At 39.3% G+C, this 26223-nt stretch overlaps 1 protein-coding gene across 12 annotated transcripts in view; it reads right to left on the reverse strand.

The window, feature by feature from the left end:
• mpdz (multiple PDZ domain crumbs cell polarity complex component) overlaps window positions 1-26223 on the reverse strand; it is a 171451-nt gene that overhangs the window by 62199 nt on the left and 83029 nt on the right. For 8 of the 12 annotated variants that reach the window (XM_033018014.1, XM_033018012.1, XM_033018007.1 and 5 more), the window contains 6 exons: window positions 13058-13162; window positions 12048-12134; window positions 9928-10105; window positions 9002-9112; window positions 2318-2422; window positions 308-379 (listed from right to left, as the gene is read on the reverse strand). In XM_033018014.1, the coding sequence (XP_032873905.1) occupies window positions 308-379; window positions 2318-2422; window positions 9002-9112; window positions 9928-10105; window positions 12048-12134; window positions 13058-13162 (658 nt within the window). The remainder of the gene's footprint in view (window positions 1-307; window positions 380-2317; window positions 2423-9001; window positions 9113-9927; window positions 10106-12047; window positions 12135-13057; window positions 13163-26223) is intronic. The other 4 variants (XM_033018006.1, XM_033018011.1, XM_033018010.1 and 1 more) reach the window with 4 other exon arrangements.

Raw genomic sequence — 26223 nt, forward strand, 5'->3', positions numbered from 1 at the left:
GTTCTACAGGCCAAAGTACCCACGCCAAACAAGATGCCCCATCTACACTAGTCCCACCTGTCTACATTTGGCCCATATCCTTCTAAACCTTTCCTATCCATGGAACCGTAACCAAGCTTCCAAAATTGAAGTAGGAATCTGAATATTTGTAATGTCTTAATCGTGTAAATACTGACATTTTCCCACACAAAGCACCACAACTCATACCCAGTTTATTTCAATTCTCCACATTACTTTGAACAATCACATTCACATGTAAATGAAAGCACAGAATAGCTATCTAAAAACCCAGCAATGTAAGACAAACCTTAAATGGATTGTTTGCAAATGAGTTAGTTGGGAAAGGACGTGGAAAAGTCCTAGCTTGATATGCAGAAACCTAAGACAACAAAACAAACAGGTGTTTGATAAAAGGCAAAACTCATCAAATGGTTACTGGTGGTTTATCATTGAATTTTTTAAATATATTAAATTTATCCTGCAGTTCATTGATCTATCAATAGGAATTATACCACACCAAGGTGATTCGCTAACCTGATCATAAAATAGGACAATTGACAGATGGCATTCTCATAATTTGAAAACCTACAGGTCTATTAAAATGCATAGATAATGTTAGAAAATGAATATCTATAATGAGCCCAACAAAAATAGCACTGTGAAACTGCAGGTCAGGCAATAAGTTAGCATGCCTGTAAAAAGGCTTGTATTTTTATAGGCTATTCTTAGAAAAAAAATGTTTTCAATTTTAAGTCCTATCACCAATGGGATCAGTAGGGAACAGAATTTGCAATGAAAGTCAGGTACTATGACCTCAATCTTCTCAACTATGAACTATGAGTAATGGGCATGTGGATCAAATATTAAAGAGTGAGCTTTGACTTTTCATTATTTACATTGATATCCTGAATGTACGAATTGAGTTGTGTATCCACATTTGCAGATGACATTAAATTCAAAGAATATTAAGTGTGAATGGAAACATGTGAATGATAATGATAGGCTAAAAGAGAGTAAATTACTATTGCGAATAGATTTCAATTTCGGAAACACCAATTGATGAAGGGACAAGGAATTAGAATATTTTTTTAATAGAAAAGGTTTACGAGCAATGAAGAAGGAATTAGCTGCCCCTGAACAAAAATTACTAAAAGTTGACAAATGGGAACAAATAGTAATAAATTTTGACAATGGAATGCTTACTCTATATTAAAGAAGTTTAGAATCGATACGAATTGTGTTCAGTTCTATAACTTCAGGCCTAATCCAATTTTTGGGCACCAAATTTCAGAAGAGAAAATACTAGCCTTGACAGAGATCAACGTGATTTACCAAATTGTATCACTGTTTAGGTAATGAGATCAACCTCAGACACAAAATGCTGGAGTAACTCAGCGGGTGAGGCAGCATCACTGGAGAGAAGGAATGGCTGACGTTTCGGGTCGAGACCCTTCTTCAGACTGATGTCAGGGGAGGGGGCGGGACAAGGATAGAATTCTTACTTCGGATTCCCATAACTATGGGAAGTAGATGGGCAGTTCAGCATGATTTATCAAATTGTTATCACCATTTAGATAATGAGATCAACCTCAATAAACATTCTTTGGGTTCCCAAAATTATGGGAAGTTGGTGATCTAATCAGATGTTTAAAATGAACAAAATAATGGGAGATAAAGAAAAACAATTCCTCGTATGAAAATATTAAAATTATGTTTTTTTTTTTTTTTTAAGAGTAAGATTACAACAATAATGATCAACTTAGTTCCATATAATCTATATCTCTCTCCTGCCAAACCCCCACTTCTATCTGTCTCTCCCATCTGTCTCACTCCACAACTTCCTCTTCCTCTTTCTCCCCTCATTTCTCTCTCCCCCCCTCACCACCCATCCCGTTTGAACAATATTTCAGTTACATGTTTTCAGTTGTGGACTTATTTCCCCCAGGAGCCCAGTTAAGTCAGTCCAAACTCGTTTTACACAGGATCATTACTGTTAGCGAAGATGCGACACTTCCAACACATCAGTTTAGAAATGCCCCCAAACAAAACCTCCGAAATTGAAGTGGGCTGGACTTCACAAGCTTGAAGTTTTTCCAATGTTATTTTTAAAAGAATATACAAAGTTCAGAATTGAGATAGAAAACCAGTAAAAGATGTTATATCAGTTATACATAGCCAAACACAAAAGCTAGCTTTTAGTTAAAAAAAAAAAAAAGCTAATAAATAAAATTTTAAAGAGTCATTACATAAAAGCAAACACACCAATCAAAAAAGTTTTTAGATTGAAAACAAAAAGAACACGCAAGCATCATCCAACCTGTCTAACGCGGGTCTGAAAAGAGTCAGCAAATGGGTTAGTACTGCCGCTGTTGTTGCTTGATTCAGGCAAAGGGTTAGACTGCAGGAAAGACAAAGGTTGTTTCTGAAACCAAGACAAAAGTAAAGTCATAATCTACAATAAAGCACACAAAAAATGAAAATATCTCAAGATACAAAGCAGCATTAAACGACAGGAATAAGGATGAGTTTAGCATTCACATCCCTGTAATGTTGCTCTGGCCCACATTGCTTTTGAAAAAAACTTCTCATTGGATGTACATAATTACTCAACTATGAGCCAGACCATAAAACATGCATTTTAACTTCAAACTACAAAATCGGATCTCCCTCCAAATCCAAGGCTGGAACCAATATTTCCTGAATGGCTTTAATTAATGTCATGTAAATTATCCTCTCCAAGAGACACTGAAAAGTAAACATAAACTGTATTATGGATTTTTAATTATTTTAATGAAACATTTTCCCGAGTTATTTCACAATTTTATAACTACATCAAATATTAATGCTTGTATCAACTCAGTAAACTTGGTCACTGAATGATCTTACGATCTTAATTTACTACATAAAAAAAGGCAATTATGGACTTCAAGTGTTGGTCTTTATTGCAAAACGTGTTTATTTATACCAGTTCTAAAGCTAGATAGGGCTCTTAAACATAGCAGAGTCAGGGGATATGGGGAGAAGGCAGGAACGGGATGCTGATTGGGGATGATCAGCCATGATCACATTAAATGGCGGTACTGCCTCGAAGGGCCGAATGGCCCACACCTGCACCTATTGTCTATAAAGTCTATTGACAAAATATGAATGAATTATTTGTATGTTATTTAGTAACATTTGATTTTTTTAATTGAAATTTAAATTTAGTGTAATATGGAAAGTGAATTCACCTACATGATACTTATATGTCGTATGAATCAATGGAGAATGAACTGGTAGAGATTTGTAACAAGTAATGGTCAATAATTATGAAAACAGCCTGGCTATGATGAAAATGGAGATACGCAGCAAAATGTAAAGATAGATAAAAAAATATCAGAAAAGCATTCAACAAAATTATTATTGACATGGGATTACGAATGCTCAAAGAATCATTCACATTGTCATACAAATACCTCTGATATTTAAAGGTAACATTTCCATATGTGCTTATTTTGTCATTTATCATAATTCAGATAAAATGTTTGAAGTAAACTTCTAACACATACTATGAATGAAAGGAAACAAGGCTTGGTTTTTAACATTTAAATCTTGACTATAAGTTATTTTGACAGACAATGAATCAATTCATGCAACTCTAAATGACTCCAAAACTGATCAAAGCGTGCAAGCAACGAAGCTACAACACATACTCAAAGATTGAATCAAATAATTTATTTAGTTTTGGTATAAAGCTTTTCCAAATGGGTGTACCTCAAATTATATAGTTCTAGCAATAATACAACTTGATGTTTCTCAGTGAAGTAATCAAAATATGAAGCCAGATTGCCATATATTCAGAAACTATGGTATAATAGGTTTTATACTGCTGCTAGTATTTACATGAAAAATATTTACAATTAAGTTAAATGGTAATCAAAGAAAACTCTGGTGCTGTATCTACTTTAAACATCAGAGAACAGTTATTTATTATTTAACACAATTATTTAAGAGAGTGAAAAAGATTTTTCAACTAAGAATAAGGAAAATTTCCCATGGATCAAGAATTAAACATCTAACCATTTGTTTTACTTTTACCTAGCTATAATGTTCACTGCAACTTTATCATTATGGTAACTATTTTTCAAAATATGGTTTCAAATGTTACTTTTAATCATTATTAATTCATTAATCAAAATTGATGCATTTTAGGGTTGGAGGACATGTTCAAACATACATGCTTATAAAATCTCTACAGTGTTTCAGGACTGCATAACAAAATTGTACCTGCCACCTGTCCTCCAATACCATATAACTCTTTGCTGGTAAGTCCTATGCAACAATCTCTATGGCCAATTTTAACTTCAGAGAAGAGGAACCCAGAAACCAAACTAAAATAGGCTTGAACCTGGAAACAACCACAGTTCATTACGATTCTGATTCAATTGTATGAGGAACAGCCATTTTAGATTTTGAAAGAAGATAGCAGGCACAGAGGTTAAAAAGGTGGTTGGCTATCGGGAAAATTTAGCTGAGAGCAGAAATAAAATAGAAAGTTAAAACTAAAAGCATTACCCCAGACATGTATGTTCTTTCAGGTATTTTCAGGCGGTGGAGGCAGGTTCTCTGGATGCTTTCAAGAGAGAGCTGGATAGGGCTCTTAAAGATAGCGTAATCAGGGGATATGGGGAGAAGGCAGGAACGGGGTACTGATTGGGGATGATCAGCGATGATCACATTGAATGACGGTGCTGGCTCGAAGGGCCAAATGGCCTACTCCTGCACCTATTGTCTATTGTCTATTTACAGTGCTGCCAACTCTCACTCTTTGAGTGTGAGAATAACGCATTTCGACAAATTCTCATGCTCTCATGCTGATCACAAATTTCTAACGCTCTATCGTGAGAAATTCTGTGATCAACGAAAATGTAAAAACTCATATAAACTGCATGGGCCGCGGGTGTTGGAGAGCCGGGGCTGATGGAGCGGCGGGACAGATGCGGGTTGCCGGCGCTGGCGAGTGTTTGCCGGGCTGCCGAGTGTTTGCGGGGCTGGCGAGTCGCTCGCTGCAGCTCCGGCCATGGAGCAGCCTCAGTGCAAGAGTCCCGGGCCGTCGGAAGCATTGCGCCGCTGCCGTGAGAGTCTCTGTGCCGAAGGGACAGATACTCTTAAAGGGAGGGGGAGAGAGAGGGGGGGTGAGAGGAGAGAGAGGGGGGAGACAGAGGGGAGAGAATGGGGAGAGAGAGGACGGAGAGAGAGGAGAGAGAGGAGAGAGAGGGGAGAGAGAGAGGGGTGAGAGAAGGGGAGGGGGAGAGAGAGGGGTGAGAGAGAGGGGGAGAGAGAGGGGGAGAGAGAGGGGGAGAGAGAGGGGGAGAGAGAGGGGGAGAGAGAGGGGGAGAGAGAGGGGCGAGAGAGAGGGGGTAGAGAGGGAGGGAGAAAGAGAGAGTGGGGAGAGTGGAGAGGGGAAGAGAGGGGGAAGAGAGAGAGAAGAAAGAGAGGGGGAGAGGAAGAGAGAGTTAGGGGAAAGAGAGGGGAGAGAGAGCTGGGGGAAAGAGAGGGAGAGAGAGGGGAGAGAGAGGGGAGAGAGGGGGAGAGAGAGAGGAGAGTGAGGTGGAAAGGAGAGATGGAAAGGAGAGGGGGAAAGGAGAGGGGGGAGAGAGAGGAGAGGGAGAGAGAGAGAGAGGGGGGGAGAGAGAGGGGAGAGAGAGGAGAGGAAGAGAGAAGAGAGAGGGAAGGGGAGAGAGGGAAGGGGAGAGAGAGACGGGGGAGAGTGAGGAGGATAGAGAGGCAGGACTGCCAACTCCCATACATTGAACGTGAGAATCACGCATTTCGCAAAATTCTCACGCTGGTCACAAATTTCTCACGCTCGGTCTTGAGAAATTCTGTGATCAACGAAAATGTCAAAACTCATATCAATTGCATGGGCCACGGGTGTTGGAAGCAGAAGCAGTGGCGGGAACAGATGCGGACGGGGAGCAGAGCTGGCGAGTGTTTGCCGGGCTGGAGAGTCGCTCACTGCAGCTCTGGCCATGGAGTAGCCTCAGTGCAAGAGTCCCGGGCCGTTGGAGGCGTCGGAAGCGTTACGCCGCTGCCGTGAGAGTCTCTGTGCCAAATTCGCCCAGGTGACCGGCATGGATCAGGCTGCGGCTCGGTGCATCCTGGAGGACAACCAGTGGTTGCTGGAAGTAAGTACCGAGCACTGGGTAGAAACGGTGGAAGATAGTGGACTTCAAATGGCGGTGGTTGGAGAAAGCATCCTGCTTGCCTGCTAGATTTTCACTTACAGTAACTGCAGGAAAAATGTTCCCGATATTGGGGGAGTTCAGAACCAGGGGTCACAGTATAAGAATAAAGGGTAGGCCAGTTAAGACTGAGGTGAGGACAAACTTTCTTCACGCAGAGAGATGTGAATCTGTGGAATTCTCTGCAACAGAGGGCAGTGCAGGCCAATTCACTGGATGTTTTCAAGAGAGAGTTACTTTTAGTTCTTGGGGCTAACGAAATCAAGGGATATGGGGAAAAAAAACAGGAAAGAGGTACTGATTTTAGATGAATAGCCATGATCATATGGAATGGCAGTGCAGGCTCGAAGGGCCGAATGGCCTATTCCTGCACCTGTTTTCTATGTTTCTATGCTTGAGTATATGAATAAGTTTAGACTAAATTACATTCCTAATTACATTCCACAGTAGAGCCAGGTTCTGATCAACACGTGCAGCACATGAATGATCTTAGTATATTCATGTATGGAAATCACTTGGCCCATGTAGACCAACCTGGGTCTTACTGTTACTAATGTACTAATCCAATTTAAAGCATATACATTGCATTCAAGTGTAAGTTAAAAGACTCGCTACAGTATGCACCATATTGCACAATTTCAAGCTGAAAAATGCAAAAGCTCCGTACCAATGGGGGGAAAGAGGGGGAACACCCTCCTCCCACACCCTTGCCGCCACCCCCACCCCCCCCCCCCCGGTCGCTACGCTCCCTCGGGCTTGGTCTCTCACAATTTCTCACTCCCAATGCTCACCCAATGTTGGCAGCCCTGTAATTAGTTCACTCATAACACTAATTAGTTTACTCATAACACAGGAATAAAGTTTACAGGAAAATTAGATTGACCAAACAAACATATTAAAACCTGACAGGAGAAAGCTCACTTCTTGTCTGCCTGCTAAGTGCACATTGTCAGATTTTAATAAAGGCCATTTTTATACATTTTGGTTTCACCATGTAGCAATTACAGCAGTGTTTATCCATAGTCCCCCCATTTCAGGGCACCATAATGTTTGGGGCACAGCAATGTCATATAAATGAAAGTAGTCGTTTCGTATTTGTTGCATATCCTTTGCATGCATTGACTGCTTGAAGTCTGCGATTCATGGACATCACCAGTTGCTGGGTGTCTTCTCTGGTGATGCTCTGCCAGGTCTGTATTGCAGCCATCTTTAGCTTATGCTTGTTTTGGGGGCTGGTCCCCTTCAGTTTTCTCTTCAGCATATAAAAGGCATGCTGAATCAGGTTCAGATCGGGTGATTGACTTGTCCACTCAAGAATTGACCATTTTTTAGCTTTGAAAAACTTTGTTGCTTTAGCAGTATGTTTATTATTGTCTTGCTGTAGATTGAACCGCCGGTCAATGAGTTTTGAGGCATTTGTTTGAACTTGAGCAGATAGGATGTGTCTCTACACTTCAGAATTCATTATGCTACTACCATCAGCAGTTGTATCATCAATGAAGATAAGTGAGTCAGTGCCTTCAGCAGCCATACATGCCCAGGTCATAATACCCCCACCATCGTGTTCCACAAATGAGGTGGTATGCTTTGGATCTTGGACACTTCCTTCTCTCCTCCATACTTTGTTCATGCCATCACTCTGATATAAGTTAACCTTCGACTCATCTGTCCACAAGACCTTTTTCCAGAACTGTGGTTCTCTTTTAAGTACTTTGTGGCAAACTATAACCCAGCCATCCTATTTTTGCAGCTAACCAGTGGTTTGCATCTTGCAGTGCAGCCTTTGTATTTCTGTTCATGAAGTCTTCAGTAGACAGTGGTAATTGACAAATCCACACCTGACTCCTGAAGAGTGTTTCTGCTCAGTCGCACAGGTGTTTGGGTATTTTTCTTTATTACAGAGAGAATTCTTCTGTCATCAGCTGTGGAGGTCTTCCTTGGCCTGCCAGTCCCTTTGCGATTAGTAAGCTCACCAGTACTCTCTTTCTTCTTAATGATGTTCCAAACAGTTGATTTTGGTAAGCCTAAGGTTTGGCTGATGTCTCTAACAGTTATATTCTTGTTTCTCATAATGGTTTCTTTGACTTTCATTGGCACAACTTTGGTCCTCATGTTGATAAACAGCAATAAAAGTTTTCCAAAAGTGATGGAAAGACTGGAGGAAAGACTAAGTACTGAGAGCTCTCTTATACCTGCCTGAAAAAAGCACTGAGCATAGCAAAGGACAGATTGCACCCCCTCCACACACATCTAGATCTCCTGCCATCAGGAAAGAGATACCGCAGCATCAAAGCCCGGACAACCAGACTGCTAAACAGCTTCCTTCCACAGGCTGTGAGGCTGCTAAAAAGTCATTCCACCTGATTCTGCTGTTTTTGCGCTAACAATTTAATAACTGGCACTGAGTAATAACTCTGGCACTGGCTCAGGTCACTTAAATCAGTTAAACACACTTGAGCAATTAAAAATGCATGTGAAGCCATGTGCCCCAAACATTATGGTGCCCTGAAATGGTGGGACTATGTATAAACACAGCTGTAATTTCTACGTGGTGAAACCAAAATGCATAAAAATGGCCTTTAATAAAATCTGACAATGTGTACTTTAACCACATGTGATTTTTTTCTATTACATATCTCAAATTGTGAAGTACAGGCAAATAAATAAATGATGGGTTGTCCCAAACATTATGGAGGGTACTGTACATTTCAGCATTGATTTTTTAGATTTTACAAAGTACTTTGTCTATCTCTTCCCATGCTTTGGAATTTACATACCCGAGGTCTGGTTATTAAACTCTGCACCACAAACACGACAGGATTGCCTGCTTTCCGAATGGCTTCAACTGCCTGTTCATGACTTGCATCACGCAAGTCAACTGCATCTACCTGCAAAAATGTATACAATATATATTAAAATAAATCCTGCACTAAAAACTTACAGAATATCATGGATCCCAAGATCATCATGCTTTCAATTTAGGCTTAATTTATTGTCCATATATTCTCTTTTCAAGCACTTAACTCAATTATTTACAATTATACAGAATCAGTGGCTTCAGACATTTTAACTCAAATGGAAAACCTTCAGGTGTATAATATTAAAGGGTGGCTGTGACAAGCTAAGCAACTTTGGAAAAGAGGGGATGCTGCTTCTGAACTTGAATTTACACTCTTAGGATTATAGTCAATCAGAAACAATACATCAGAGTTGAAGTTATGTGCCCCTCAGACTTGCATCAGTTCTATTTGTCAAAGGTACAGTATAAATGGGAAATTATGTGCATTGATAAACTTCAATAGTAGGTATTTTTTGCAAATTGAATTCAAAGCTGGTGTGTTTAATGGTGATGTTTAGGTTATCGCTTACATGATATTTCACAATGTTTTGATGAGCACCTCATAGTATAGGAATTTGGAAATTACTGAACACTTTCCCCAAACAGAGCCATCATAAATTTTAGTTTTTATTTTGTTTTATTAGAACTTACTGATGTTGGAAGCAATGCATTTCATTATTTCCATTGACATTTTCCTTTCATTTCTAAAACCTTGGGAGTCATATATTAGTTTTAGTTCTCAGCCAGTTTCCCTGACCGAGCTCCATTACACGTACTTAAATTTTAACAAGTTGATATATTGAAATATCAACTTGAATTAATAGATTGGGTATATATTTTAATCCATAGATATAAAACACATACCTCAACAATTCTGTCTCCAGTTTTTAATGTTCCATTTCTTCCAGCCGGGCTGTCTTCCAGAATATGTTTAATGAATATTCCTCTCATGACCTCTCCATTACTTAGGCGACTACCCATTCCTCTTCCACCAACGATGCTAATTCCTAAGGACTTTCCGGGCTCACGCCAGAGCTCCACACTAAAGTTCAGAACAAAATAAGCATTTCCTTGAGGTTATTCAGAGCAGAACAACAAAAACAAGTCATTAAAAGTTGGGGAGAAATTTTAACAAACACTAGAATTTATGTACAATAAGAAATTGGTACAGACATTGGAAAGGTGAATTAAATCTAAATCTGACCCAATGCATTCTTATCAAAACCAATTAGTTAACAGAAAGAATACAATGCATAATGGACAGAAAGTGGAGGCCCAGAAAGTAAAGGTTGTTGGAGCCAAATAAGGACTCAAAAGTGTGGTGGTAATAAGAAATTTGTGCTCATGCCATGATTTACACAGAATGCACATCAATACTCTAATCTCTGTGGCTAATCATTTCCCAAATAACTCCAGTCAGCTAAGTATTGGTAGCTAGGGCACCCTGCTTTATTCTAATGATTAGGGATTCAGGCTAACAACAAATAAACTTAGATAGATAAAACTAGCATTTGAAAGCCTTCAAAAAATAAACACTTGAGCAACTCCGACAATGGCAAAAAAAAGAACCCCAAATTTAAAATTTCTGCTGCATTACAGAAATTATAGATTAAAATGAAATAGTAAACAGTGGTTAATGAATAATGTCAAGCTCCTAATATAATTGAAAACTGAGCTTTATACAGAAAGTGCAGTGGAGGAGACTATTATTATGAAATAATCTAAATTTTTGATGAAAAGGTAAATGACAACATTTATTAAAGAAACAGGACATCTTAGAATTGACCTACTTTTATGCATTTTAGGGCCTACGGCAACAATTCTTCTGTAATGAGGACTCTCTTAAAAACACCACTATTCACCTCCCTGAGTTCCGTCAATTTAAGTTATATGTTGGTTACACTCAAAGTACAAATGTCAGTTGGTCCAGAGAAAGGATCCAAGATTGTTGAGAGATTGCGGAGACTGCCCAAATCTCCTTGGAGTGGGGATTAAAGACATTGCATCTGTCAAATGGACAGAGGCACAGAATGAATCAGCACATTGCAGTCAGCCTACTGTTGGGAAGAAACCTTTAGAGACATTACATCAAGATAAAATATAATGTCAGTTTAAAAATATATATACTTAACAAATAATAGCTGCCATGGATATGTTACTTAAATTATGCTTGACTAACTCGAATAAGACTTTTAATGCACTAATGGATAAAGGTAATGATTAATGTTGTACTTGTGAATGTTCCAGAGGTATTTGATAAAATATTTAATCCCATCATAAGAAAGCTATTTGCCTCTTCATGTCAATAATAACTGGCAGGTTTCCAAATGAGGATTCATTTTTCATCAGCAATAATCACTAGCAAATCTCCTACTACTGACATTAGAAAGTTGGTCTAAAATTATCAGAATCAGCCATCGCCCTTTTATTTGCAAGAGTAAACATCAGTAACACTCCAAACCTGACTCCCAAATTAAAGGAGGTCTGAAAAAACACCAATTGCATCTTCAGTCATAACCAAGCTCAACTATTTCAGAATCACCCCATCTGGGAAGATTCTGCCTGACAGAATTACTTCAACCCACTGGCATTCTCATTTCTAGTGTTGGTAAACGTGCAAATTGGTGGTGCAACCTTTTGCTCTACTACTGCTGGCTGTACCTATCACCATGTATAGGAAAGAACTGCAGATGCTGGTTTAAATCGAAGGTAGATACAAAATGCTGGAGTAACTCAGCAGGACAGGCAGCATCTCTGGAGAGAATGAATGGGTGATGTTTTGGGTCGAGACCATTCTTTAGTCTGAAGGGCATTGACCCGAAACGTCACCCATTCCTCTCTCCAGAGATGCTGCCTGGCCCGCTGAGTAACTCCAGCAGTTTGTGTCTATCACCATGTAAGTGAGCTAACAGTGAAGTAAGATGTTCTTTATTCCTAATATCAATGCTCTTATGCAATGCTAGCCAAATAATAAATGTACATACCGTCGAGCTTGTTTCCAGTTATTGTGAGATGAATTCTGAAGCTCACTCTCTTCTCCTTCACCTTCCTCTCTCTCGGGGAGTTCAGCACTAAAAAGAAACATGAAATTTCTATTCAACAATTTGGAAGCAGTGACAAAATACCAGGCAAATTTGACATTTTTGTTTAGTTTAAAAATACAGCATAGAAACAGGCTCTTCGGCCTACCGAGTCCATATCAACCATCAATTGGTGGAAGAAAGCTGGAAGAGAAGAAAGGCAGGACAAAGCCTGGCTGTCAATAGATTGATACAGGTGAGGAGGGTTTATTGTGTAGGAAGAAACTGCAGATGCTGATTAAAACCAAAGATAGAGACACAAAAAGCTGGAGTAACTGAGCGGGACAAACAGCATCTCTGGAGAGATAGAATGGGTAACATTTCGGGTCGAGACCCTTCTTCAGACTGAAGGGTCTCGGCCCGAAAAGTCACCCATTCCTTCTCTCCAGAGATGCTGTTTGTCCCACTGTTACGCCAACTTTTTGTGACTATATGAAGAAGATTTATTATTGGGCAGATGGTTGATCAGTTCAGGATACAAACCGGGACGTGTTTGTAGCATGACGTGCTGGGATACCCAGATTGTTATCATTGTGCCGTGAGGCACAAATGAAGGAATAAGGATTTTGTATTTGCTTGACATAATAGCAAACCTGTCTATTATAAGAAGATGGATTATACAAATGGACAAGGGACAAGATGACTGAATGACTGCCCATTTCTGAACTGCAAACTAAAACAAACTTGTACTAATCAATTTCAGCCTCCTCTAAACATCAATTAAATCCCGAATGAACACATGTAATAGTAATAATAACAATTCTTACTGCAAACTAAAATTATTTCTGTATATAGTAAAATGAATATTAAAAATTACAGTACTGATTCATCATTAGAGTACTACTAAAAATATCAAAATATATACGTTTAAAATTAAACTACGCCAAAAGACTAAAAGATTAACTGAATATTACCTGACAGGCGGAAGAGATAAACTATCAATTGCAGTAATTTCATCAAGTTGTTGACTCATCATGGTCCTATATTTGACCAGATTTTCTGCAGGCACATATGTAACACTACAACAAATGAGATCAAGAGAACGTAAAAAAACAAAAACAATATGAAGGAATCCATTATTTTACTGTCCTTGTTTCACGCATGAAGACAAACAACTAAGAGCTCTTTGAGTCTTAATTTTTTAAACTTATTTTGAACTCCAAACTAGTTCAGATCTTTGGCCAGCGGTTGGAAGAGTTCCTTTACTGAGTTAAAAGGATTTAAAGATGTTTTGAATTTACAAATTAAAAAATTGCAGTTGAGATGGCATTTAATTTATACGTACAGGTTTACAGCAATAACATGCAGATAGATGCCTTGGCTCACGAAGAATATGTAGAAGGCTTATGAAGTCGGTAAAAGCAAACATTACTATACCATATTTTGAACAGATTGTTTTTATTATAAAAACAATCAGAAAACTCTCATACCCTTTTTACGTCAATTTTGTCGTAGCCACAAGTGATTTGCTCAAATTATAAGGGTAAACCTTGTAATGAAGTTATGTAACAAAACACAAATATTCTTTTTCAGGCACAATTCTTTTCATGACCTTTTATGCAGCATATTTTAGAAGAGTATGAAAATAACCATCAACCACCTGAACTCACCCGTTCACAGGTGCAAAAGTTCAAAACAATAGCTAGGAATCAACAATTTTGCCCATCTACTGCTGACCTACAACAAAATCACACTTACCTGAGTGGATGTCCCAAGGCAACATGCTGGATGTTCCTGGGTATAGAGCTCTCCATTATGTGGACGATACAGAATAACCCCTGCCCACAATATTACTGGAAATCTTCAACAACCAACTCGGTCACACCTGTCTCTATTCTAAGTCCACCTAGCATAGCTAGCACTAAGTTGTCTAAAATCAATTTTTTTCTGAACGGTTCTAACATGCAAAAATACCCAAGAACATACAGAAACCTAAAAACCTAAAGTCAAAGTTTTTTGTTTTTTTTTAATTTTATTTTTATTAGAAGTACAGCAAATTACAGTAATACACATCACATATATCTTATTACATTTTGTTGTACCACTTCGTTTTTCGAGCTTTAAAAAAGGTAGAAATAAAAGAAGTAAGGAAAGTGAGCAAGAATCGTAGAGGTGCAGGAAAGTGTTGGGAGAAGAAAGCCCCTTGGGGAAGAAATTAGAGAAGGAAGCAAAGAAAGGAAATAAGACCCTAGAAAGAAAAGAAAAAAAAGGAAAAACAATCGCTCTATTGTAACACAAAACTCCGCAAAAAAGGATATACCAACCGTATTTTTTATTTTTTTTAATTTATTTTATACCCCCCGTTACCAGATCGTGGTACCATTTATATTTTAAATCACTATTGCACCTTATGCTTGTAATAGTTCCGTAAATGCAGACCACGTCTTTTGGAAGTGGTCTGCTTTGCCTGCTAGGAGGAGTCTCATCTCTTCCAAGTGTAGTGTTTCGAACATGTTTGAAATCCACATTTTTATTGTTGGTATTGGAGCATTTTCCCAAAATTTGAGTATAAGTTTTTTTCCCATTATTAGCCCGTAATTAAGTAAGTTCTTTTGAAACACATTTAATTTGGGGTTACCTTCCGATATTCCAAAAATGATCCATTCTGCTTTTGGTACAAGTTTTATTTTAAATAATTTTGTGAAGATTTCAAATATTTTGTTCCAGAATTTTTATACAGAAAACAAAAGAGTGCGCTATGTTAGCTTCTTGTGACTGACATTTATCACAAATGGGTGAGTCATTGGGGAAAAGTTTATTTATTTTAGTTTTTGAATAATATAGTCTATGTAATGTTTTATATTGAATTAGACTATGTCGTACGTTGATCGAGCATTTATGCACATATAGTAAGTGTTTATCCCAGCTCTCTTTTGAAATTTTTATAGCTAGTTCTTGTTCCCAGTCTCTTCTAATACCATCGGTTGTAGGTATTTCTATATTTAAAATAATGTTGTATTAGATTTGATATTAGATTTGCTGATTCAGCCTTTGTCTTCATGGCTTCATCCAATAAGTCTGGGGGCATGTTATGAGAGTCTTTTGTGTATTTTTTCAGATAGTCACAAATTTGAAGTTATTTAAAATATTGATTATTTTTCAAATTATATTTCAGTTGTAATTGTTGAAATGATAATAATTTTCCTAATTCATACAAGTCTCCGAGCGTTTTGATTCCCATTCTTTCCCATTGTGTAAATGATTTATCTATAATTGAGGGTTTAAACAACGGGTTATTGACTATTGGCATTAAAAGAGATAGATTTCTTAATTTTAGATTCTGTTTTATTTGTTTCCAAGTTCTAATTGTGCTATGTATCATTGGATTTTTTAAATAATTTTTGTTATTTAGATTAATTGGTGAGAGGAGAGTCGCTCCTGTATTACACGGAGAGCAGTCCTCTCTCTCCATTACAATCCAGTCCACCTGCTGGGCAGAGTTGTCCAGCAGGTGAATCATATTTTTAATATTTACTGCCCAATTATAGTACATAAAGTTAGGGAGCGCTAGACCACCCATCTCTTTTGGTTTACTAAGGTGTGCTCTTTGTATTCTGTGGGATTTGTAATCCCATATAAAATTTGTAATGTCTGAGTCTAGTTTTTTGAAAAAAAATTTTGGAAGATATATTGGAATTGATTGAAATAAATATAGGATTTGTGATAAAAAGATCATTTTTATAGCATTTATTCGACCTATTAAAGACATCGGGAGCGTTTTCCAGAATTTGATTAGATTATTTAGTTTCTTAAGTAAGGGGCTATAATTGGCATTAAACATAGCGTGATAATTTCTAGTGATTTCAATTCCTAAATATTTAAATTTTTCTGTGGCTATTTTAAAGGGGAATTTCAAGAGATGTGTTGAGTCTTTCGGTTTTATTGACATAATTTCATTTTTGTTCAAGTTTATTCTGTATCCTGAGAAAGATCCAAAGTCCTCAATTAGATTTAATATGTTTGGTATACTGATTTGGGGTTTTGTGATATACAGTAATACATCATCTGCGTATAAGGATATTTTGTTATTTGAATATTTTGTATTATAACCGTAAATATCCGGGTGTGTTCAAATTTTTTCAGCTAAAGGTTCAATTACCAGAGCGAATAATAGCGGTGATAATGAACATCCTTGTCTATTGCCCCTTGTTAATTGGAATTTCGTAGATAGTATATTATTAGTTAATATTCTAGCCGTGGGTTTGTTATATAATAATTTTATCCATGCGATGAAGTTCTCTCCCATTTGAAATTTTTGCAATACTTTAATCATATAATCCCATACTACTTGATCAAACGCTTTTTCTGCGTCCAATGAAATGATAGATAACTCATGTTCTTGAGGTTTGTGAGAGTGCATTATGGTAAACAGACGTCTCAGGTTATTAAATGAATGTCTCTTAGGTATAAATCCCGTTTGATCCTCATTTATTAATTTACTAACATATTGACTTAGTCTTCTAGCTAGTGTTTTCGCTAATATTTTTTGATCCGTATTTAACATAGCAATAGCTCTATATGAGCCTGGTTCTTCTATATCTTTATCTTTTTTAAGTATTAATGTGATCGTTGATTCTGCTAGTGTTTCAGGTAAGATTTGTTCTTTAAAAGCGTATGTATACATTTTCTGTAGACGGGTTGTAACTATGTCGTCAAAACATTTATATAATTAATTACTGAATCCGTTTGGTCCTGGTGTTTTTCCATTCTTAAGTGTGTTTATTGTGTCTTCTATTTCCTTAGATGTAATTTGTGCTCCCAGTTCCTCTTGTTCCTTCAGTTCTAGTTTTGGAAGGTTACAGTCGTCCAAAAATTCTGAAACTTTATTATTGTCTATTAGCGTTTTCGATGTGTATAAATTATTGTAAAATTGAGCAAATCTTTTATTGATATCATTAGGTAGTGTTAATAATTCCCCTCTATCTGATTTAATCTTTAAAATTGCATGATCTTTTTCCTGTTTTTTCAGTTGGCGTGCCAAATGTTTATGGGGTTTATCCCCAAATTCGAAATGTTCTTGTTTTGTAATTTGGAATAATCTTATAATCTTCTCTGATAATAATTTATTTAGCTTAAATTTCAGTATTAAAATTTTATTATGTTTATCCATAGTTGGGTCTTAAGCATTATCTATATCTAATTGTCTGATTTGTTCTTCTAATTGTCTTTGTTCATTCTTATTCTTTTTGTTTTGTAAAGCTTGATACGAGGTAATGACTCCTCTAATAAATGCTTTGAAGGATTCCCATAATAAAGTGGGCGATATATCTGGTGTATCGTTTGTCTCCAAAAATAGGTCCATCTGTTTTTTTAGATATATACTCCCTTGTGGGTCTTTCAGAATTTGCGAGTTAAACCTCCAGAACGATTTGTTCGTAGACATTCCTTCTAATTTTAAAACGAAAGTTAGCGGGGAGTGATCTGAAATCGTATTGGTGTGATATTTAGGGTTCATAGTATAAGGGATTAGTTTTGTATCCACTAGGAAGTAGTCTATACGCGAGTATGTTTTATGTACCATTGAATAAAACGAGTATTCCCTTCCAGTCGGATTCGCGATCCTCCAGACGTCTGCTATATTTGTATTTTTTATATATGTATTTAAGAGTTCACTAGTTTTAGATTTCATATTACCTCTTTGTTTTTGCATCGATTTATCTAAGTACGGATCTAAAACACAGTTGAAGTCTCCTCCAATTATAACATTTTGGTAGTTAAATTCTGCGATTGTATTCAGGATTTTATTAAAAAATTGCGGATTATCAAAATTGGGCTCATATAAGTTTACCAAAGTGATTGGCGTAGCATGGATCTCTCCTGTAACTATAAGATATCTCCCTTCCTTATCTGATATAATGTTGTTTGATTTGAATGGTATTCCTTTGCGAATAATAATTGCGGTGCCTCTGGATTTCGAAGTATATGAGGAGTGAAATGTTTGGCCTATCCAATTCGCCCTCAATCTCATCTGATCTTGATGTTTAAGGTGCGTTTCTTGTAGAAAAGTAATGTCCATGTTATATGATTTCAACTGAGCTAGTATTTTGCCCCTTTTAATTGGTTCATTAATACCCCTTATATTCCAGCTACACAGTGTGATTCCTCCCATTTTCTTTTGTTTATCATCTTGCATTTTCTCTGATTTTAATACCCTTATTTATTACGGTGCATCCATACCTCAGGACTCTGGATATTTGGGGGGCATTTATATTATTAACTTCCTTGGTAGATCCCTTTTGCGATTTTCCTTGAAAAAAAACCACATAGTAGTGACATATTGTGATAAAAAAAAAAATTTGAACAAGTAAAATTACAGTGTCTGAAGTATTCGACACTGTAGTGCGTGTCCCACGCGTCTGTGGGATTCGACATCTATTCGACTTCCGAAGTTGGTGTTGTACAATTAGCTCCGCTCCTTTTATTACTCTAAACCTAGGAGGGCGGTACCATTTCAAAATCAATTATATTTCACCCAATTACACTATATATGGCCAATTTATATTCAGACTTATCAGATCTGTGTTCAGCTAATGTGAAATTTATTTATCTAACACTTTCATCTACTAATTATTTATAATTAGTTATACAGGTGCACAACCTTTTATCCGGAGTTCCGGAAACCGAAAAGCTCCGAAAACCGGACATTTTTTCCAGGATGTCGTCTGCACACCAAAGCTCGCGTTTGGCGCCAAACTTGACCCGAAATGACCCACGGTCAACCCAGGTCTGTACTACTGTAGCGGCTGCCTCCTCCCCGGAGACCGGGGAGACACTTAAACATCTGTAAACCATTGCTTAAATGTTAGCCAGTTAGTTTGGAGGGCTTTTATGTGAAGGGGGGGGGGGGGTGAAGGGGGAAACTTTAATTCTTAGTCCCCTACCTGGTCCGAGAGGCGGGGAGCGGGCAATGCCTTACCGGGTCGCCGTGCAGTAAGCTCCGGAGCGCAGTGGCCGCCGACTCCCAACATCGCGGAGCCGGGGCTGCGGGCGGCGCCGGTTGTAGCTCCGACCCCGGCAACTCTACCCCTGGCTGCGCGGCGCTCCAAATCCAGCGCGGCCCGCGGCCGGACGCCCGCCGCCCCAACTCCGCGATGTTGTGTGTCGGCGGCCACAGCGCTCCGGAGCTTACCGCACGGCGACCCGGTAAGGCATTGCCCGCTCCCCCACTGGTATCCCAGTGCTGCGACGCTGCCGATTCCCAACATTGCGGAGCTGGGGCTGCGGACGTCTGGCCGCGGGCGGCACTGGATTTGGAGCGCCGCGCAGCAGTGGTAGAGTTGCCGGGGATGGAGCTACAAACGGCGCCGCCCGCGGCCGGACGCCCGCAGCCCCCAGCTCCGCGATGTTGGGAGTCGGCGGCCACAGCGCTCCGGAGCTTACTGCACGGCGACCCGGTAAGGCATTGCCCGCTCCCCGCCTCTCCGACCAGGTAGGGGACTAAGAATTAAAGTTTCCCCCTTCACCCCCCCCCCCATAAAATCCCTCCAAACCAACTGACTAACATTTAAGCAATGATTTACAATGATTCCCCGGTCTCCGGGGAGGAGGCAGCCGCTCCAGACTTTTCAAGCCGCCCGCGCTACCTACCTAATCTACGCTAAAAATCTTCCATTCGGAAATCCGAAAAATTCCGAAATCCGAGAAGTGTCTGGTCCCAAGGCTTTCGGATAAAAGGTTGTGCACCTGTACCTTTGATAATAGTAAGCTGTTAGCTGTAAGGGTTAACCAGAAACAGGCTCCTGGAATTATGCCAGGTGCCTGAGTCTCCTCCCTTCTCCACACGAACTACATAACACTTAACCTTTCAGTATTATCTACTTTAATTCTAAAATTTGTTATCTCTATATACGAGCTAGTCAGTCTTATTAGCAGATTATTACATTTTGCCCATTATATAGTTCAGGTTAGTTTCCATTTCTATTTCTATTAGTATTGTTAATTATTATTAATTCTCTATATTTTGTAAAGCTGTTTTAAGATCTTAAACCGCCATTTGTCCTTGTGGTGTTTTCCACATTCGGCTCTGCTGTTCATCTCTGCGTTGCTTATCAGTCTTTCCTTCATTTTGAACAAAGAATGTCCTTGAGTTGAATTCCAAAGCGTCCAAAGGAGATAAGGTGTCTAGACCAGCGCACGTGGAAATGCTCTTCCATTTTAAACTTTTAGAGAATGGTGTTTCTTCCCTTATCTTCAGGTGTTCTCTGTGAAGTAATAAAAGGAAAGAAATTGGCCATATCGGCCCGCTGCCTTGATTAATCTTCTGTTTCTGCCACAATCTCTTGGGCATATTTATAAGATGCGTCCGAATTAGTGAAAGTTTTCTCTTTTCCCTTGAAAGTAATGCGCATTCTGGCCGGATAAAAAACGCCACATCTGACATCTTTAACTCCATAGAGAATCTGTCTTGTCTGTGCGAACTTTCTTCTCTTTTGCACGATCTCATAGGGATAATCCCGGAGGAGTTTGATAGAGTCGTTTCCAAAGGTCATCTTCACTCCATATTTGATTTTTTTCATCAGCTCTTCAAGTGCTGAAATGTCCCGAAGTTTGACTATGATCTGTCGTGGGTGGGCTGGATCTGCTTGTGATCTTGGCTTAAATCTAGGTATTCGATGTGCCACTTCAATTTCCGGTTCCACAGGTAAATTGAGTACATGTTTGATTAAGTTGGCAGTGAACTCACGGGCGTTGTTCCCCTCTGCCCCTTCTGTTACTCCCAGTATTCGTAAATTTTGGCGTCGTGAGCGAGCTTCGAGACCAAGACATTTATCTGAGACTTTCGCCAGTTGACTCTTGAGGCTGTCTAGTTCTAGCTTCATTCCCTGCATATCTTCAGCCATTTAATCAACAATTGCTTCCATGTCTTTTATTTCAGTTACACGTGAAGAAACAATTACATGCACAGCCTCAAACTTCTTCTTAGATTCTTCTTCCCCTTTATTAATTCTCCCCATTAGCTCTTCATGCACATCCTCAATTCGTTTTTGTATAATGCCAATGCAGTCAATAACTTTTTGATTACCAGCATTGATGTTCGACATATTTTCCATCAATTTAACATTAATATTTTCCATCATTTTTGAGTTTCCAGCCTCAATATCCTTTCTCAGTTCTCTTACCGAGTTATTTATCTCCTCCATTTCATTTTTCTCCTTAGTAGCCATCTCAGTCTTGGCCCTTGTAGCCATTCCAGAATCCACTTCAGAGGTCTGTTCTTCAGTTTTCTGTGTTTTCAGCAGTTTTGAGATTATTCTCTGAGGGCTCTGAGCTGAAGACGGTTTTTTCATTTAAAATCCTTTATCCTCCGTTTTAAATCACAGCGCTTACTGATGACGTCATCAGCGCGACGTCCCGGGGCTCCGGTGAGTTTTTGAATTGGCCCGACCTTCAGACCCGATTTTAACGCAAAAAACCGCGATTTTACAGCAGCGGAGCTAAAAGTTGCGACTGCTAGTCCAGCATGGCGCCACCGGAAGTCAAAAATTAAAACTTGAAATAGTTTTTAAAAACGGAAACAATTAAAACATTCACTAAAAATAAAACTTACTTTGGTCTCTCATAAACAAGTGCATTGCCTTCACCCCCATCCCTCCCCTCTCCTCATTATAGCATGCTGGTGGACTCCACAGAAACAAAACACAGTGGAAAAACTGATAGGCATGCCTTGAAGTCCAAGACAGTCCTCATGCGCAGAATTGCAGGTGTCGTAAAATCCGGGTCATTAAAATGTTCATCCACTCTCTCCTCCCCACCCACAAGTCAGGTGACACATTCTGTAACTCATTCAGCCTAAGGGGCAGAACAGTCTCACAGTGGTAAAGTTACTGCCTTACAATGCCAGAGACCTGGGTTCTATCCCGACTACGGTCCAGGTACAAATTAGAAATACAAGGCAGAACTAGTTTATAACCTTGATCGATAAATAGGTAACAATGAAAATATGATTAGTTTCAAGAATACTAAATAAAATTTGAAATTTATCCAGATACACTTCAATCGTTATAACCTGTGAAGATAATGCTACTTTTTTTATTGGCAATATACATTTGCAAATATAGAGATAAATACACAGAATCTCAGACAAAACATTTAGTAAACCCCAACAGTTGCAACTATTTCTGGGTTCACTCTGGTAGTTCGTCACAAATCATCCTTTGCCAGATAAATTAGGGTACAATGTTGCAAGGATCCATCACTGTTGGTTATTCTCAGAACCAACATATTTGATCAACATTTCAAAAGCTATCTGCGCTGCTCTCAACCATTCATCAATCTTCAACTTACAGTGATGCCTACTACCAATAGACTCCAGGTTTGGATAATCCCCTCCCCACCACCTTTTTTTCCCCCAAAGGCCCAGAACTAAGGATGCACGGTCCTAATCAAATCTCTGACCTCTTCTGTCCTACCCCCAATTCAACTGCCTAGAATTGGCTCTGATCCCAGACTCTACACAGTGAGGAAGTTCTGAATCTAATGACCAGTAACTCCCAACCAGGTTCAATCCTGACTTCGGTTACTGTCTGTGTGTAGTTTGCACGTTCTCTGTGACCATGAGAGTTTCCTCTCGCATCCCAAAAACGTGTGGCTTTGTATGTTAATTGGCCTCTGTAAATTACTTCCAGTGTGTAGGGAGTGGAAGTGATGATGGGATAACATTGAAGTTGTGTGAACGAGTGATCGATGGTTGGCGTCGACTCGGTGGGCTGAAGGACCTGTGTCATGCTGTATCTCTAAATCTCTAAATTCAACTAAAATCAGCATAACTCTTGATTTCCTCTGACAAATCATTCAATTCAGCCCCTAATTAAAATTATTTTCCGATGCTGCGTTATTCACAGGTAAATTAAACACTGTGTGCCTCAGAGGGCGGTGGAGCCCAGTTCTCCGGATACTTTCAAGCGAGAGCTAGATAGGGCTCTTAAAGATAGCGGAGTCAGGGGATATGCGGAAAAGGCAGGAACGGGGTACTGATTGGAGATGATCATCCATGATCACATTGAATGGCGGTGCTGGCTCGAAGGACAGAATGGTATTATATAGCAACTATCGTCTATTACTGCCACAGTAATGCTGAGGAGTATTTAATTCTCAGAGCAGTAGCATCAAATTGAAATTGAAAATAACAATGAATTAGAATATTTGCTGTGAATTTAGGGCATGTAAATGACACGGGGTGTAAATATCAGTTGATTATAATGGGTATACAAGGGCATAAGTGCTAAAATGAATTAGGGAAAAGAAAATAGTATTTCTATGAACTCTGGAATGGGGATGAACAGAAGCGTGCAATAGTAGGTACTTTGTAACGCATAGAACTTAACCAATAATAGCCCATGATGTTAGAGTCCATGTTCCATAATATTCCAGCAGCTTAATTATTAAAGATGTACACTTTATATATTGCTAGATCTCCAATTTATTTATCGGGTTAATGGTGCGACTATTTGGTACATACGAAGTGCATTTCTGTCCTTTTTTGTTTTTTGTATGGCAAGCTTATGACTCTAACCAAAAATATATTTTCTTGATTCAATAATAATTACAGAATCTAAAGCAATAATTGCAAACATATGTTTCTAACAATCACAGAAGGGTTACAAAACAGGAGGCAGGCATTTTGACCATAATGCCAATTTAATCTAATCTCATCTACCTGCATGTACTCTGTCTGTTCATGTATGCAGTCAATACATTCCAGATTCCAACATACGACGGGTTAAGAAAAACATGTTTCTCCAGGCCACTCTTAATTTTCTTCTCTTATTTTACTGTGCCATTACTTTTCCATCAGAGAGATCAGTCTCCATTGTGATTCCATTGTCCGAGGAGCAGACAGGAGATTCTGTGGCGGCAGACGAGACACGAGGATGGTCTGTGCCTCCCTGGTGCCAGGGTTCAGGATGTCACGAGCCGAATTCAGAACAGAGAGAAGGTAAACAGCCAGCAGTAGTTGTGCATGTCGGCACAAACGACATCGGGAAGAAGAGGAAGGAGGTTCTCCAACATGAGTTCAGAGAGTTGGGAAGAAGACTGAAAGGCAGGACTTCTCGGGTGGTTATCTCTGGATTGCTTCCAGTAACTCATGCTAGTGAGGACAGGAACAGGGCGATAGGGGATCAGAATGTGTGGCTGAGGGGCTGGTGCGTGGAGCAGGGATTTAGATTTATAGACCACTGGGATCTCTTCTGGGATAGGGGTGACCTGTACAAAAGGGACGGGTTACACCTTAACTGGAGGGGGACTGACATTCTGGCAGGCAAGTTTGCTAGGGCTACACGTGTGGGTTTAAACTAAATAGTGGGGGGGGAGGGATTGACAAATTGGGAGTATAAAGATGGAGTTGAAGGGGAAGTGAATACAGGAAAAATTACAAAAGATTCTCGAATTAATGGGAAGGAAAGTTCGAGAAGATATAAAAGAGTACGGTCAGGGCCAATTGCGAGCGGTGCGAGGGTGGGGACGTGAATACGGAGGTCAAAGTGTTGTATATGAATGCGCGAAGTATCAGAAATAAAGTGGACGAGCTTGAGCCTCAGTTAGAAATTGGCAAGTATAATGTTGTGGGAATTACAGAGACATGGATGCAAGAGGGCCAGGGCTGGGAACTGAATATTCAAGGGTATACCTCCTATCGAAAAGACAGACAGGTGGGCAAAGGGGGTGGGGTAGCTCTGTTGGTGAGGAATGAAATTCAGTCCCTTACGAGGGGTGACATTGAAACAGGAAATGTGGAGTCAGCATGGATAGAACTAAGGAACTGTAAGGGTAAAAATACCCCAATGGGACTAATCTACAGGCCCCTAAACAGTAGCCTGGACATAGGGTGCAAGTTGAATCTGGAGTTAAAATTGGCATGTAGCAAAGGTAATGCTGTGGTTGTTATGGGAGATTTTAACATGCAGATAGACTGGGAAAATCAGGTTGGTACTGGACCCCAAGAAAGGGACTTTGTAGAGTGCCTTTGTGATGGATTCTTAGAGCAGCTTGTATTGGAGCCAACCAGGGAGAAGGCAATTCTGGATTTAGTGTTATGTAATGAACTGGATTTGATAAAGGAACTTGAGGTTAAGGGGCCATTAGGAGGTAGTGACCATAATATGGTCAGGTTTAATCTACAATTTGAGAGGGAGAAGGGTAGATCGGAGTTGTCAGTGCTACAGTTGAATAAAGGGGACTGGAAAGATACCCAAGCAGGGATGACAGTGGAACAACAATGGCAGGTATTTCTAGGAATAATACAGAAGGTGCTGGATCAGTTCATTCCTAGGAGGAAGAAATATTCCAAGGGGAGTAAGGGGCGACCGTGGCTGACAAGGGACGTCAGGGACAGTATAAAAATAAAAGAGAAGAAGTACAACGTAGCAAAGATGAGCGGGAAGCAAGAGGATTAGGTAATGTTTAAAGAGCAACAGAAGATAACTAAAAAGACGGGGAGAAAAGATGAGGTACGAAGGTAAGCTAGCCAAGAATATAAAGGAGGATAGTAAAAGCTTCTTTAGGTATGTGAAGAGGAAACAATTAGTTAAGACCAAAGTTGGACCCTTGAAGACCAAAAAAGGTAAATTGATTATGGGGAACAAGGAAATGGCAGCTGGGTTGAACAGGTACTTTGTATCTGTCTTCACTAAGGAGGACACAAACAATCTTCCTGATATAGTAGTGGCCAGAGGATCTGGGGTGACGGAGGAACTGAATGAAATCCACATTAGGCAAGAAATTCTGCCCTGTAGAACGGAGCGGTTCAGGAGATCCTTCACCCCTGCAGCCATTAGATTTTATAATTCGGACCGCTAGGCTGTAGGGGGATGCATTTTGCAATTATTAATTTTTAACTGTTAATTATTGGTCTTTTTAAGTATTTATTGCTCTCAGGTAGTGTCCACATTGTATTCTATGTATTTTCTGTCTGCGTTCGTTTTGAATCTGTGGGTTTGTTGGCTGGGAGCTTCTGGACATCTGAATTTCCCTGAGGGGATCAATAAAGTATTTATTATTATTATTATTATTAAATGGTGTTGGGAAGACTGATGGGACTGAAGGCTGATAAATCCCCAGGGCCTGATGGTCTGCATCCTTG

This window comes from Amblyraja radiata, chromosome 3, assembly GCF_010909765.2.
Source record: "Amblyraja radiata isolate CabotCenter1 chromosome 3, sAmbRad1.1.pri, whole genome shotgun sequence".
NCBI lineage: Eukaryota > Metazoa > Chordata > Chondrichthyes > Rajiformes > Rajidae > Amblyraja > Amblyraja radiata.